The sequence below is a fragment of the Etheostoma cragini genome, chromosome 18, assembly GCF_013103735.1.
Source record: "Etheostoma cragini isolate CJK2018 chromosome 18, CSU_Ecrag_1.0, whole genome shotgun sequence".
Classification (NCBI taxonomy): domain Eukaryota; kingdom Metazoa; phylum Chordata; class Actinopteri; order Perciformes; family Percidae; genus Etheostoma; species Etheostoma cragini.
In genome coordinates, this window is record NC_048424.1 from 2,033,345 (window position 1) to 2,047,539 (window position 14,195).

Sequence of the window (14,195 nt, forward strand, 5' to 3'; positions counted from 1 at the left end):
TCTCTCTCTCTCTCTCTCTCTCTCTCTCTCTCTCTCTCTCTCTCTCTCTCTCTCTCTCTCTCTCTGTCTTTTGCCAGCTCAACAACAGTCAGCTGACACACGTTCTCTTGTTTCGACACACATGCAGAGTATGATGGGCCTGTTAAAAGGTTGTGTCCATGTCTGACAGGGCTTCTAAGAGCCATCCATCGATTTTCCCTTTTGCTGACTGACTGAGAGAGAGAGCAGGCCTGAGAGAGAGATAGGGGATGTCAATATGTATAGCAAGGCACTAACAATACCAAGGTTAAGGGTTCTATGCCTTTCCAATGTTTTAAATGTATTCTGTGTGGGAAGAAGATGGGGGAGTGCATGTGTAACTGATAGTCACAGCTCAACAGCTGAAAGTTGAATATATACTGTCTTATCCGATCTGCCGCCCTGAAAAGAATCAATTTCAGCAGGCAAAGTGGAGCATTTCAATTTAACAGAGAGAAGCTCTCGCGGCAGTGAGGCTGTTTGTTCAATATCAGCTGCATGAAAGTGCAAGTGTACAGTTTGGACAAAACAACTACATTTAGATAATTGTTTATACATGTGGATTTTCATTTTATACATGTTGATATTCAATTTATTTCAATTTTATGTATGTGTCAGAAATGATCGCGAGACACTGACAGGGTACGTCTAGACCGCACTGGGGAGAGAGAGATGTACACAGGGGGACTTCTAATCCATTTCTTAGAAGACATTGAGTCTATCTCCAGATTATTTTAGGCCATAAAACATTTGTTTCTGTGTGTAATGGTGAATGATGTTTATGAATCTCTTTGTGCGTCAGGTCTGATCAGGTCCAGAGTGCGGGGGGCCGATGCTGCGCGGGCCGGGGTCCTCACCTTCCTGGACAGCCACTGTGAAGTGAACAAGGACTGGCTGCCCCCCCTTCTGGGGCGCATCAAGCAGGTAGAGCATACCCCCACCCTGACAAAATGTTTCTGTCTGTCTGCCTAACCTTGAAGAGGGGTGTGTGTGTGTGTGTGTGTGTGTGTGTGTGTGTGTGTGTGTGTGTGTGTGTGTGTGTGTGTGTGTGTGTGTGTGTGTGTGTGTGTGTAGGCATTATATACTCATGTGTGAATGGGATCATGAGTGTCAATAACTTTAGCAAGGCAAGGCCACTTTAAGAACTATGATGTACTACACTGCAGTACAACAAGTATGTGTGTGTGTGTGTGTGATTGTGTGTGTGTGTGTGTGTGTGTGTGTGTGTGTGTGTGTTGACTCCAGTGGTCGAGGTGATAGCGCCATGGGAGAAAATAGCTGTCGGTCTGATTGCCTCTCATTAAGAAATAAGTGCTGCTCTCTCTCCTTCACCCCTCCGCTCTCCTCTCTCCTCTCCTCTGTTGGTCTCTCCTCTTCCTCGCCTCCTCATATAATTTTTTTACCACTTGTCAGCTCATCCTCCCTTTTCTCACCTTGCCTCCCCCTTCTCTTCTGTACTCTCTTCTCTCTCCTCCTCTTGCCTTCTTCTTGTCCTTTCTCATGTTTCTCTCTCTCTTCACCCCTCCACACCATCTCTCTGTATCTCTCCTCTCATCTAATCCTCTCTCCTCTCTTATTTGCTCGTGCCCTCTCACCACCTCACTTCATTTTTCTCATCATTTCTCTCTAACCATTTATTCACCTTTCTAGACACTGCCTCCTTATTAGTCTTCTCTTCTTTTCTGCCTCGTCTTCACACATCTTCTCATCTTTTCTTCTCTTATCGCCACTTATACTCACCTTATATGACTCTTCTCTTCCCCTGCCTTACCACCATGCTTCCTCTTACTCGCCCTTGTCTTTTTTCTTCCATCTCCCACTCCCTCTTTACACAACCTCTTCCTCCCCTTTTCTCTTATCTAACAGCATTTACTCTTCCCTCCTGCTCTCCTGAACTTGCGTATCGGCCGATGACGAGTACTGGTCCCACTCCAGTGTGTCATGTATTTGATTATGTTTTAACAGCTGTATACTACTTTCCCTGTATGGACGTGATATGAAAACTCTTTGGGAAACATGAACAAACACAAACAATGAACACCACAGAACTTTCTTTTATTACCCAGTTTAAAGTTATCCTGGAAAAAGAACATAAACAAACTACTTCAACATAGATTTTCTTTAGGGCTTTATTACGTGGTATCGGATTGGTGCATAAACTCCAGTACTTCCAGTACTTCCCCATACCAATAGCAGGGTTTTAGGCAGTATCGGAGGCGAGACGGATACTGGTATAATGGTATCGGTATCAGAACATCTCTTCTTTCTTAACACTTTCCTTTCTTTGCTTTATCACATATTTGATCACTCTCCTTAAACTTCTTCTCCTCTTTACTCTTCCCATTTCTTTCTGTCCTCACCTCCGCTCTCACATCCTCAGTTTGTATTATTGCTCTTTACTCCTTTCCTTTCCCTCTTTCCTTCTTCTACCTTCTCTTTGAAACTCCTTTTTCTATCTGTTCTCTCCTTTCTACTCTTTCCTACCACATATGCTCCTTTTTCCTTTATCTTTTTTTTTGCATCTCTTCCGTCCATTTCTCTTCTCTCCTGCCCTCTGTTCACTACTCCTCCAACCATCTCTTCTCTTTTATCACCTTTTTTAACTCCTCTCTTGTCTTCACACCTTCTGTCCTCTTGTTTTCCTTGCCATCTCTTCATTTGCTCATCTGTCTCCTCCTCCTCCAGTGCATCAAATCTGCTGATATTAAAGACCTTTGATCTCCATCTGTACAGCAGTAATCAATAAGTAAACCACGCGGCCTGATCGGATTCTGCCGCTATATCAACATCATCCATATTCATAATCACGGTTGAAATGTGTGTGTGCTTGTGTGTTTGAGCATTAGAGTCATCCGTCACTGTCTGCCCCGTCGCGTTATAGTCATATATTTAGATTTAAATGTATGAGGTATTGATCCAGGTGAACACACACACACACAGGCAGAACCCCACACCGCCATAAAGTTTTATTCCCCTCAAACTGTCTCATTGATATAGAGAGCTAAAGTCCTGCCCAACTTCTAGGTGAACTTCTGTTCCTCTTGTTTCTTGTTGCATTTTCACATAAAGGGTTTCTTCTTTCATTCAAAAATTATACTTTACTGTCTATATTCTAACAAACATCTGACTGCTACCAGGCAGTACTAGCAGGTCACGATAGCAAAGAAAAAACTATTAATTTATTTATTTCTTTTACCCTTGAGGCATTTTATTAGAGTGTTCTGTGGCAGACCAAAACAACCGAACTTCGGGCCGCTTGAAAACAAGCCCCAGAGTTCGGTTCACTTTAGGTGAGATCGCAACGTAACCCAATTACAGGAAGTGATCCAAAAAACAGTGCATTTACTGGCCTATTCTAGTTTATTTTAGGGTCATAGGAGGTATTTATAGTAAGTTCTATTCTCCTGCTGGTTGATTCTGGGAAGTATTACATGTAAATCACCCTGTGTCCATTACACTAAAGCTTCTACAGTTGTTGTTTACACCCAGGCTGCATTAACCTACCAAGTATTTGCTTCTTCTTCTTTTTTACTCTAGGATGGGGAATTTTGTGAATAAGATTATAAAGTAAATAGAGCACACTGTTTATGGGATGTCCAAGAGATGATTTTGTAGTGCCATAGCTTATTCACTACTTTTAATGTTGCAGTGTTGGATCATTTCACCCATTAAACAGGGTATATTAAGTCTTGAACAGTGAGCCCTAAAAAACCAACACCTTAAAAAGTCTGCAGATTTATTAATAAAAGTGAGATTTCAGGTGTAACGAAACATCGTCTACAGTAGGTAAGTGAGTAAGAAAGTCCTATCTTTCATGTTTTTACATTGATTGGAATAATAAGCCTTAGCAACAAAGGTACCCAGTAACAATTAATTAACAAAGAATAAGGAGTACCTGCTGCAGAAACACAACCTTAATTTATAGAATAAAGGAAAAATAAGTAATTTCCAAAGGAGCGTCTATGAGCCAAGGCTACAGGGAACACTGGCACATTTTCAAAATAAAAATATAGCCGCAAGCAGCTAATCGCTGGTTAAAACCTGTTTTTCAATTGCAACCTTAAAGTAATTTCACACTTGCGGTCCAACGTCGTTATAAAACATATTCTGCAAGCTTTGTAACGATTGGACATACAGTGCACATTGTTTAAAATGCCTACAACTGGTTTGTCAAAAACATTTATTTTCAATTCAGTGTGATATGTAGCTCAGTCCAGCTCACAGCAGGTGACCAACCATAAAACAATTGCTAATTAAGCCGCAGGCTGCAATTACATGCTTAAACCTTGATTTGTGTCATTCCAAGTCAAGTTATTGTGCATTTGAAGTGCCCCCTAGTGGTCAATTTGAATGAGACTTGCAGTGTATGCGTGAGGTCATTGTGTAGACCTTTCCTGGAAAACCATTTAGTCATTTATAGCCTGACTCACGCTATATGAGCTGTAGTTTGTTTGCGTTTATAGCGCCACCTGGTGTTCAGGAGATTTGTGATGATTGGACAATGAATTTGTGATTTGTAGTAAAATGTAAGTAATGCCACTCACCTGTCTTGCACTTGTAGTGCCCCCTAGTTGTGTATGTCTATAAAAGTGTCCGGGTATGTCTGGGGCCCTTATCTGAACACACCCTGTGGGTTTTGTGGGTTAGGGTACTAGTGGTGTATGTATATAAAAGTGTCCCGGTATATAATTGTAAATGTATTAATAGAATAAACAAAATAAATCACAAAGAATCCAAGAATTATCTAAAGTTGTACCTTAAAGATAAGTAAATGAGAGCCATCTGAAATTAAAATGCAGCCTGGAGAAACCTGTACTGACTTAGAAGTAACTGTACAACATTTTGGACATGGACGTTAAAGGTTTATACCCCCTCAATCATTACTGTACAGTTTTCTATTGTAGTCATAATGTATAATGTTTAGTAAATAACTATAGGTATGTCATTCAGCTCAAATGCAGGAGACGTGCATGAAGGATGGTGATAATGCAAGATGTTTCGGGGGTCAGTTTTCCTCTCATCTCGGCCACTGAATGTACTCATTTCAAATCGGGTGGAAAAAAGAAGAAATGGATGAAATTAAGAAACTGCTCCCAAGCGATTTGAAAATAACACTCATCCAATTACAACAGTAATGTCGTGAATGCTTCACCCTGAGTGTCATTATGGTAACAGCTATTAAAGCAGTCGCAGTGCTTTGTAATGTGGCTGGAGCCGGAGAGGGATGCAGTCCGCGTCCCCTTGCACTGACCCTGCAGCTAATGGTCCAGAACCGCTCCACCTGCTCTGTAATATCACTGGCTGAAGGCGCAGCCATGCGTTTGACCAAACTAATAGCAGGACACTCTATGATTTAACAGGGACCTCAAGTCTGGCGTGTGCATGTGTGACGCACACTCACACGCTCATTCCTACATATTTTTATGACTTCCCTCATAAAAGTATGAGGGAAGTCAAGTGCAGACATGTTACCTGCTACAAGGCTTTAGGACTCTGTTAAAGGATTAAGGAGACAATGACACTGAGTCGTATGGCCTTATGGATGGTTAAACAAAAAGAAGTGATATGGGCAAAAACAAATATATGTTATGTAGCAGTGATAGGTTTGACATTTTTTCCCTTGTATACATTCTGTGTGATGTGTTAAACCACCTGCACATAATCTGCAGTCAAACCACCCGGTAGTAAAGCGCAGGTATATGCTATCATTTATATCATATTATATCATGTTATCATTGCTTTTGGAATACGTGGTTGAACACTAAACGGTCGGAGCCCAAAAGTTGAAATAATTTGAACTTTGAGCGCTTCAATTCTGAGCGTGAGTCCAAAGGTTAGGGCTCCGCCTAGTTGGGCGGCATCACTCTCCCCATGGTAAAAAACAATGGAATGGCCATTTTACTGCAGATCATGTGTAGGCGACGTAAGTCATAAAAGACATAAAAGACAGACATTTCTAGAAGTCACACACCACAGTATTGCCTCATTTTCTCCGCATGGTTCGGCTCGACTCTCTTTTGGTACCAAGTCCTTTCCTCTGTTGTGTTTTCCACTGCGGATCATTCCCTCTATCTCAGCTCAAAGTTTGTACCAGAACATCTGCAGCTATTTCCCAACAGACCAATGAGGTGTCAGGACTTACCTACCTTCCAGCCTTCATATATCTAACACAAATAAAACAAAAAGCCAATTTGCCATTGTCCTTGTGTGCTAACATTCACTTATTCACAGCGTCTTCCTTTTTTTTTCTTTGATACCTCTTGATGAATTCTTCTTTCATTTAGAGTTCACAGAGTTCTCAACATTTCTTGTTTTCATATTGCTCAACAATCTGACATTAATGCCAGCAAAGTGAATAAAATGGAACTCAGTTGTAGTAGAACAGAAGTAGAGGTCACCTTTGCCTCGCTAAATTTGCTGTGTGCATGATTGGTGCTGAATAAATGGAATTTCTTTTAATGTGGTGCAATATTAAAAGGACCTTGGAATACACAGTCTGTTTCACACATGCACACACTTTAGATTGGAAAATAGATTAATTGCTGTGAAATATGATGGTGTGCACACAGGAACACATTCACCTTCTCGCACTTTTTGTCTTTTTCAAGATTTATGATCTCTATTTTCCTGTCCGATTTTTCTAATACTCTTTCAGTATATCTGTGTTTGCTTTAGAACTCTAACCCATGAATGTGTGTGTGTTTTTGTGTCCAGGACCCAACCTGTGTGGTCAGCCCAGTCATCGACATCATCAACATGGACACTTTTTCCTATGTGGCGGCCTCTGCTGATCTCCGGGGAGGTATAGTAATGCTCTCATCTACACTTTAAGAAAAAAATGTGGCTTTGAGGTATCTTCAGGAGGTCTTGTGATGACAAAAAGAAACTGAGGGTTTCTTATTTATGAAGAAATACTTCATGATGAGTTCTTGATGAGTTCATTTTTTCTGACGTAACCTTGAATAGGAACACTTTGGAGATATCTGCTTTGTTGACCCTCAAGTTGGATCTACGAGAGATCCTGAGTAGTCCCTTCTTTAAGTATGGCCTGACTGCATTCACTTGGGATGCACCGAATCCAGATTTTGGAGGTTTAGGCGAATACCGAATCCACTGATTAAAATTCTGCCGTGAAATTAGAAAGCTAACGTAAAATAGCGAGCAGCAGCCAGCTCTTTCGGATGTTTCATACGCAAATATTTTAACAGTGGCGATGTTGTGTATTGTTTAGGGTCCTTACCGCCACGAGACATATCGGCATTGCAAATTGAACATGTAGCTCGACTTAAATCACTCTCTTTTGACTGAATATACTGCCAAACAACGCTTTTTCTGCTCACGAGTTACAATTTAACTTTCAAACAGTCTACTGCATTGAACGGTCCACCTACGTAAACACCTTCCCCCAATCAACGGCAGAGTCATTATGCCAACCAGCGTAGGGGCCTAGTGCAGGCGGAGGGTCCGGTTCTCTGGAAAGCATGTCTACACCCTTTCAGACCTGGAGAGCAGTTTCAGTGATAGGCTGCTCCACCCCCGCTGTGTGAAGGAGAGATACCGCAGATCTTTCCTTCCAGCGGCCGTAGGACTGTACAATGACCACTGTCGACTCTGTGCAATATATCCCGTGTGCCATTATTATTACATCTGTGCGTGATTTTTCATTTGGACAACTTTCATAGTGCAATTTACTAATTCATGTGTAATTATTGTATAACACAATTTGCTATATTTTGTACACTTATCTATCTCTTGTACAATTATCTATCTCTGTTTCAGACTTTAATTTCCCAGGGGAATTACTGTGGGACAAGTAAAGGTTTTCTTATCTTATCTTATTTTATCTTGTCTTATGTCATATTGTCTTCTGTTTTAAAAGGCTAGTTCGAGGATAATAATTTGTGCGTTGCTGAAATGCAGTCTTGAAAGCTTGAAACCAAATAAACACTAATAGCAGTGAAAGTGGAGGTTTTGTGGTTGAATCGGTAACTGTTCTCTAATGCACCCAACATCCCAGATTGATGATGCAGAACAGGAACAGACTATTTGAGGAAGGGATTTTTTTCTTTTAGATTCGACAAGATTACAGATGAGCTGAAACCGAATGGCCTGATAATGCATTGGAACAATACACATCTGTGTTCTCCACTCGTCTCTCATCCCTCACTTTTTCTGAAGCCCATTTCTCCTGAGAGCTTCATAGTCCCTCTCGCTTTCCATTAGCCTGTCTTATTCCAATCTTCTTCTCTTGGTAACAGCAATCCGCCAATCAATGCTGATAATAGCCCTATCCATTGCTCTCAGTCCTACACACAAACACACACACACACACACACACACACACACACACACACACACACACACACACAAAAGGAGAGGTCCAAATCAATGGTGATAGTTGGGCTCACAAAGGACATTTAAATTATAGATGAAGCTGTCGCTCATAACATAAAAAAGATGGTCATAAGATGGACTCTCATTGATCCAGGCACTCACACACACACAAACACACACACACACACACACACACACACACACACACACACACACACACACACACACACTCACACTCACAGATGGAGGGATAGGAGTGCTGTGCAGCCACTCCTTGGCCTACTGGACTGCCTCATCAGCAATCACACACACCTACACTGTACAACACACACGTACACACATTTGCTTGCTTGTACGTCCACACACACACACACACACAAACACAAATTAATATTTTGGTCATAGGAATCTGGTGGCTTTAAAAAAAAGCGATATAATGGCTTCAGTTCCCCATCATAAAGGGCTGTCTGACAGCAAGAGGAAAGCACTGAAATATTCTAAATAGCGTAAGCTGAAGTAGATGTTTTTGGGTGTCTGAAATGCGTCCAAACTGGAGCCTAGCGTCATCTACTTTAGTACACCCCCCTTTAAAAGATCCAAACTATCCCATTAATTCATTGTTCTGAATACATAAAGTTTGATAACAAATGTAAGAATTTTCCACAATATCAGCAATCAAAAACATGGCTCATAGTAAGTCTACCGTTATTCCAGTGTGCCATTGTACTTTACTTCTGCTTCCTCCTAATTTACTAAAGCCTTGGTTCAGTACAGTATTGTCTCTACAGTTTAATGAATATGTACATAATTATTTTCTCAGGATTTGATTGGAGTCTCCATTTTAAGTGGGAGCAGCTGTCACCTGAGCAGAAAGCGCGTCGGAATGATCCGACCCAGCCAATCAAGTAAGACCCTGACACACACAGATGTACTGTACAGTACAATGCCAATTCAAGTATAGACACAAATGTATGTATTTATATGTTATTCCTTTTTTTGATTTATTTAAAATATGTTTGCAATAGAATCTAAACCTGATGTTAATGCACACAGGAAAACTGGGGGGGAAGAAAAGCTGAGAAATAGAGTCTGTACACTGCCCTCAATTCCCTTTGAGGTAATTGAATAAATATTTCATCGGAGCATTATCTAGTGTGTCGACTCTATTTCTCAGTCTGATACATGTTCTGCTGTCCCGTACCTAGTTTTATGGTCTGGATGTGCACGCTTTTGTAAACTTTAAAAAAGGAAAAGAAGAAAGCTGACACGAAAGAATCAGCTTCTTTACTGTACAGACAAGCTGCTTTCAGCAGTCTCCATAGGAAGAAAATACATTTAATTACAACTGCTTAGATTACAGTTTTTCCTCATATACAAAACTAGGTACTTCTGCATGAATGATATTCATTAAAATAGTGTCACAATGTTCTTTTCAGGATTTTCAAAATAAAGTATAAAGTATTTAAATTAAGGGGCTTTAAGGAGTGTTTTAAATGTAGTTGTACTATAGTGTCTGGTGAAAGCTGGACCAACAACAAGTAATGCACAGATAAGAGTAATTAATTAAACATCTACATCTCCAGAGATTATTATGAGGAAGTTCAATACTCCCAACTTGCAACAAAATCTTCAAACGTTGAATCTCTTTCTTTAAGTTGTCACTCTGCAGAAGCTTCTGTACCCAATTTCATCTCTTGATGTTCCTGTTTCTACCTTTTAGCTTCTTACATCACCCCCAAAGATGTGTAATGAAAGAAAATAGTATGCACCCAAGCTATTATCTTTAAGGGGCTCTATAACTTAATCTTTGTTGTATTCTATAAGAAAATTAAGTCATCCATCAATTGAAGGTAATCAGCTATGTGTGTTTTTTTTCAATGCATGTCAATGCATGTCCTGTATGATCAGACTTTATCAACATTGACGGTCAGGGAACGTAGTGTATAGCAAACAGACAACCATTCAACTCATTGTAAATACACCAGGCTAAATGCGCTTGCTGCTGCGGTGGTGGGCCAATCACACGCTGCATTTAAGCGCTTGTAGTCATTCGCTACAAGCAAAAAAATCCGCACAAATAGTCATTTTTTCTCTGGGTACAAAAAAGAGATATCATTTGACTGAGAAAGTCTCAATACTACCATGTACTGAGTTATTTCAGTCAAGCCCTATTGTCCACATATTGTCATGATTCCACCAAATAACGTTTTTTTCTTGCCCTGAAGGTCTATGTGAGTTTACTGTTTCTGCACAGGTGTGGGTCACATTTTTAACCCCAACGTCACTTCTCTCAAGACATATGTTTATGTGCTTTATTAAGAAGTATATGAACCATAGACATCAGTTAAAGTAAATTGTCATAATATTGTGATGTATAAAAACTTGTATAGGGCTTGAGCACATACTTTATATGAATGTGGCAGGAAGAACCCACAGTAATCAACTTATACAATAACACATGGAAACACAAATAAACCTGGAAAGATAATAAGTAAATACATACATACTATACATACACATTTTCTGTGGCGTTGGTGGTTGATTGCAGAGCAATGGTGACCGACCACATCCTTAGTGAAACAATCAGTAATAAACAAACGTCTTGACCTGTTTTTGCCGCAGAGCTCCCTGCTGGGCAAGGAAGAAGTTATAAAGAATAAACTTTGGCACTGTTCCTTCTTCATAATTCAGTTTGTTGGCTGGGAGCCAGATTTATTACTGTGCCAACTTATGACTGTCTGACTTCGTGGTTGTTTTTAGTGGAGGCAGAGTGTTAAATACTTACAGATGGACGTGTGTGTGTGTGTGTGTCTGTGTGTGTGTGTTTATTATGATGGCCTGTCTCTACCTGAATGTCAGTGTGCTTCTTCTGTCTGTGTGATGTCAACCTGCGGGGGCTGGACTGAGTCACCGTGTTTGTCTGGGAGCACACACACATTTATAAACTATACTTGTGAGGACCGTCATTGACAGGATGCATTCCTAGTCTCTGACAGAAACCTTAACCAGCAACGCTAGCGTGCGTGCTGCAACAAAGTAAAGTAACTGTAGTTGAAGTTTTAAGTGAAAGTGAGATACTTAAATTATGGCTGATATGCCATGATTTTGATTTTGGCTCCTAACGATCACAAAAACCATGTAAAAATAAAAAAGAAGTTTGCTAAAAATGGCGGATTTTAAAATATTTTATTGAGCTATTTACCTCAAACAAATGATGTCCAACAAAATCACCTTGTCGCTGTTTAACTTTTTGTGAAACCGACAGACAGATGTAAAGGGATACCAACATCAAAAACAGTAAAATAACAAGATATGGAGAAATTAGATAAGTAAAAGTGCAGATAACTTAACAGCATCTTTCTACTAGTTCCCCTGCCATGAGTCAGGATAAAATGAATATTTTCATGAATATATTTCCAGAGTTGTGAAATCCTGTCTCGTGGTTTCATTATCACGGTGCAGTGTTTTTGTGTCTGATGAGCCTTAAAACTCGTTCGGGTAAAACAGCCTTTGTGGGACAGTTGTCCTCACAAAGATAGAAGTACCAGATCACTCACACACACACACACACATATGCTCCAGCATTGTCTCATTTCATGTATATGCCAAGTTACAGTATGCTTCCTAATTTCCTCAGTCACATACAAATAGAAACACACACACCTTCAGACACAAAAGGACAAATTGAGCTTGGAAAGGGTTTTTATATGCTTCCACCCACACACACCCACACACACACACACAAAATACTAGTCCTATTTGCAGGCGGTGGTGACAGGTTAATTGTTAATAAACAGAGGGTATTTGATGACACAATGTGCTGTCTCCCGGGTATTCACTTATCATGTTGTCCAGATGATGATTTAGTCTCTGTGTGTGTGTGTGTGTGTGTGTGTGTGCGTGTGCGTATGCGTGCAAGCTCTTGTCTTTTCTATAAAACAGAGAGCTACAAGTCATTTTACTTTAGATTAGATTCTGGACAGATTCAAGTGAGAAAAGATTGACTTTTCGATAAAATGACACTACTGAGACTAAAAACCAATAACTGGACATGCAGTAATCTCTCTTTCATTGTTGTTCATGTTTCTCTGTGACAGGACTCCCATCATCGCGGGCGGCCTCTTTGTGATTGACCGTTCCTGGTTCAATCATCTCGGCAAATACGACACTGCCATGGACATCTGGGGCGGGGAGAACTTCGGTGAGTCGTTGGCGTCGTCTTTTATTGCTGACCACACTGACAGATCATTACAGACGCACACATGGACATTTATCTGTTGAGATGTACTAACTGGAATCAAGTTGTAGTTTTCTATTTTAAAGAAATTTCATTCAAAGCATGTCAACAGTTGTTTTAATGTAAGTTTTATTTACAAAACCTATTTTCTCTCTCCTGTCAGTTTTCACATGATAAAAGGACAAAGTGTCACTTTGCAGATGTAGGATGATTACATCAGAATTGCATTCATTTGTGATGCAGTCGTAGTGATGCAAAAGGTTTTCCAAAAGGTTTGAATATCACACAGAAAGCGGCAATTGATCAATTTTTTTTTACTTCTGCAGCTCTGATAGTCTAAATAGTATGTTTTCATCATCATCCTGCCAAAGAAGCTGGTACAAGTCACCACAGAGTGAATCCCCCCCCAAAAGAAATGTTTTAATGATTCATGCTTGTTAAAAACCGTTAAATAGTAATTATTACCGGTGCGTCGGACCAAAAACTCTGAACCAGGTACCCTGTCCGTTACTTGTTTGCAATAGATTCGGCTTTGACATTTTATTAGAATCTGCTAAACTAATCTACAAACTGAAACATCCTCACCAAATAAGTTCATGAAGTAGTTCATTCTGTATCACAGTACCAACATATATTTGAAATAAATATGATTGTCATTGGGTAAAACAACTGGCAGCTTTATGTGTATTTGGTTAATCCAATGACATTGGTACCTAACACATCAAGGGTCTTCGTCACATTAATGCAGAAATCCCATAAAAATGCAGTAATAAACCAGGCCTGCTCCTTCATTTGGAGCATTGCCCACAAAGGTCTAGTTTACTCAGAGATATCAATTAATGATTATCTAGAGCGCGCAATAATTACTCGCTCGCTCTACATCCACTTGCTTATTATTCGGCTCTTTACTAAAGAAATCAATAATTGAGCATCAAATATTTATATTTCAAAATTATTGTATTGATTTTAAAATGGTCCTCCAGAGTTTCTGTGCAAGATTCATGTTTTGGTTAGGTCTTGGTTAAGGCCGGGGACAGAGTCTTAAACATAGAGAAAATTAAACACTCACTTGAAACAGAAGATTCAGGTGATTACCTCTTTGATATTTCCCTGAAACACAAATCCTAACTGAGTGTTTTAACCCTAGTTTAAGCTTGAGTCTAACATGTCAAAGGACACAGGATATGGACAGCAGTTGCTGGTAAACGTAACACTGGCTGTGACGCTTTAAAAACACTTCCAAAACACATCAACCACATCAAACTGTAATCATATTTGTGAGACAGGGTTGGGTTTTAGATTGCTATCATAAGAAAGTGCAGGTGTGGCTCATGAACAGCTCAGTAGATAACAAAGAGGAAGGACTTGTTATGCTGGGAGTTAACTGATAGGAATACAAAGGTCCTTCAGAACCAGCTGTTAATATCCGTCCTTTTAAAATCCGCTGAGTGAAGAGGAACATCTCATTCAGCAGAAAAACGTCTGTACAGTCTGACATCCATCCAGCAGCCTTTGGCTCTACTGCTGCTGTGTGTGTGTGTGTGGGTGTGGGTGTGTGTGTGTGTGTGTGTGTGTGTGTGTGTGTGTGTGTGTGTGTGTGTGTGTG

At 40.1% G+C, this 14,195-nt stretch overlaps 1 protein-coding gene and 1 long non-coding RNA gene across 2 annotated transcripts in view; one reads left to right on the forward strand and one right to left on the reverse strand.

The window, feature by feature from the left end:
- The window catches only part of galnt14 (UDP-N-acetyl-alpha-D-galactosamine:polypeptide N-acetylgalactosaminyltransferase 14 (GalNAc-T14)), a 158,390-nt gene that overhangs the window by 123,783 nt on the left and 20,412 nt on the right, over positions 1–14,195 (forward strand). The window contains exons 6-9 of the mRNA XM_034899358.1: positions 821–942; positions 6,733–6,820; positions 9,173–9,257; positions 12,450–12,553. Coding sequence (XP_034755249.1) covers positions 821–942; positions 6,733–6,820; positions 9,173–9,257; positions 12,450–12,553 — 399 coding nt within the window. The remainder of the gene's footprint in view (positions 1–820; positions 943–6,732; positions 6,821–9,172; positions 9,258–12,449; positions 12,554–14,195) is intronic.
- Positions 10,945–14,195, reverse strand: part of LOC117961066 — a 23,799-nt gene continuing 20,548 nt past the window's right edge. Inside the window, exon 3 of the long non-coding RNA XR_004660307.1 lies at positions 10,945–10,959. This is a non-coding gene — a long non-coding RNA (uncharacterized LOC117961066). The remainder of the gene's footprint in view (positions 10,960–14,195) is intronic.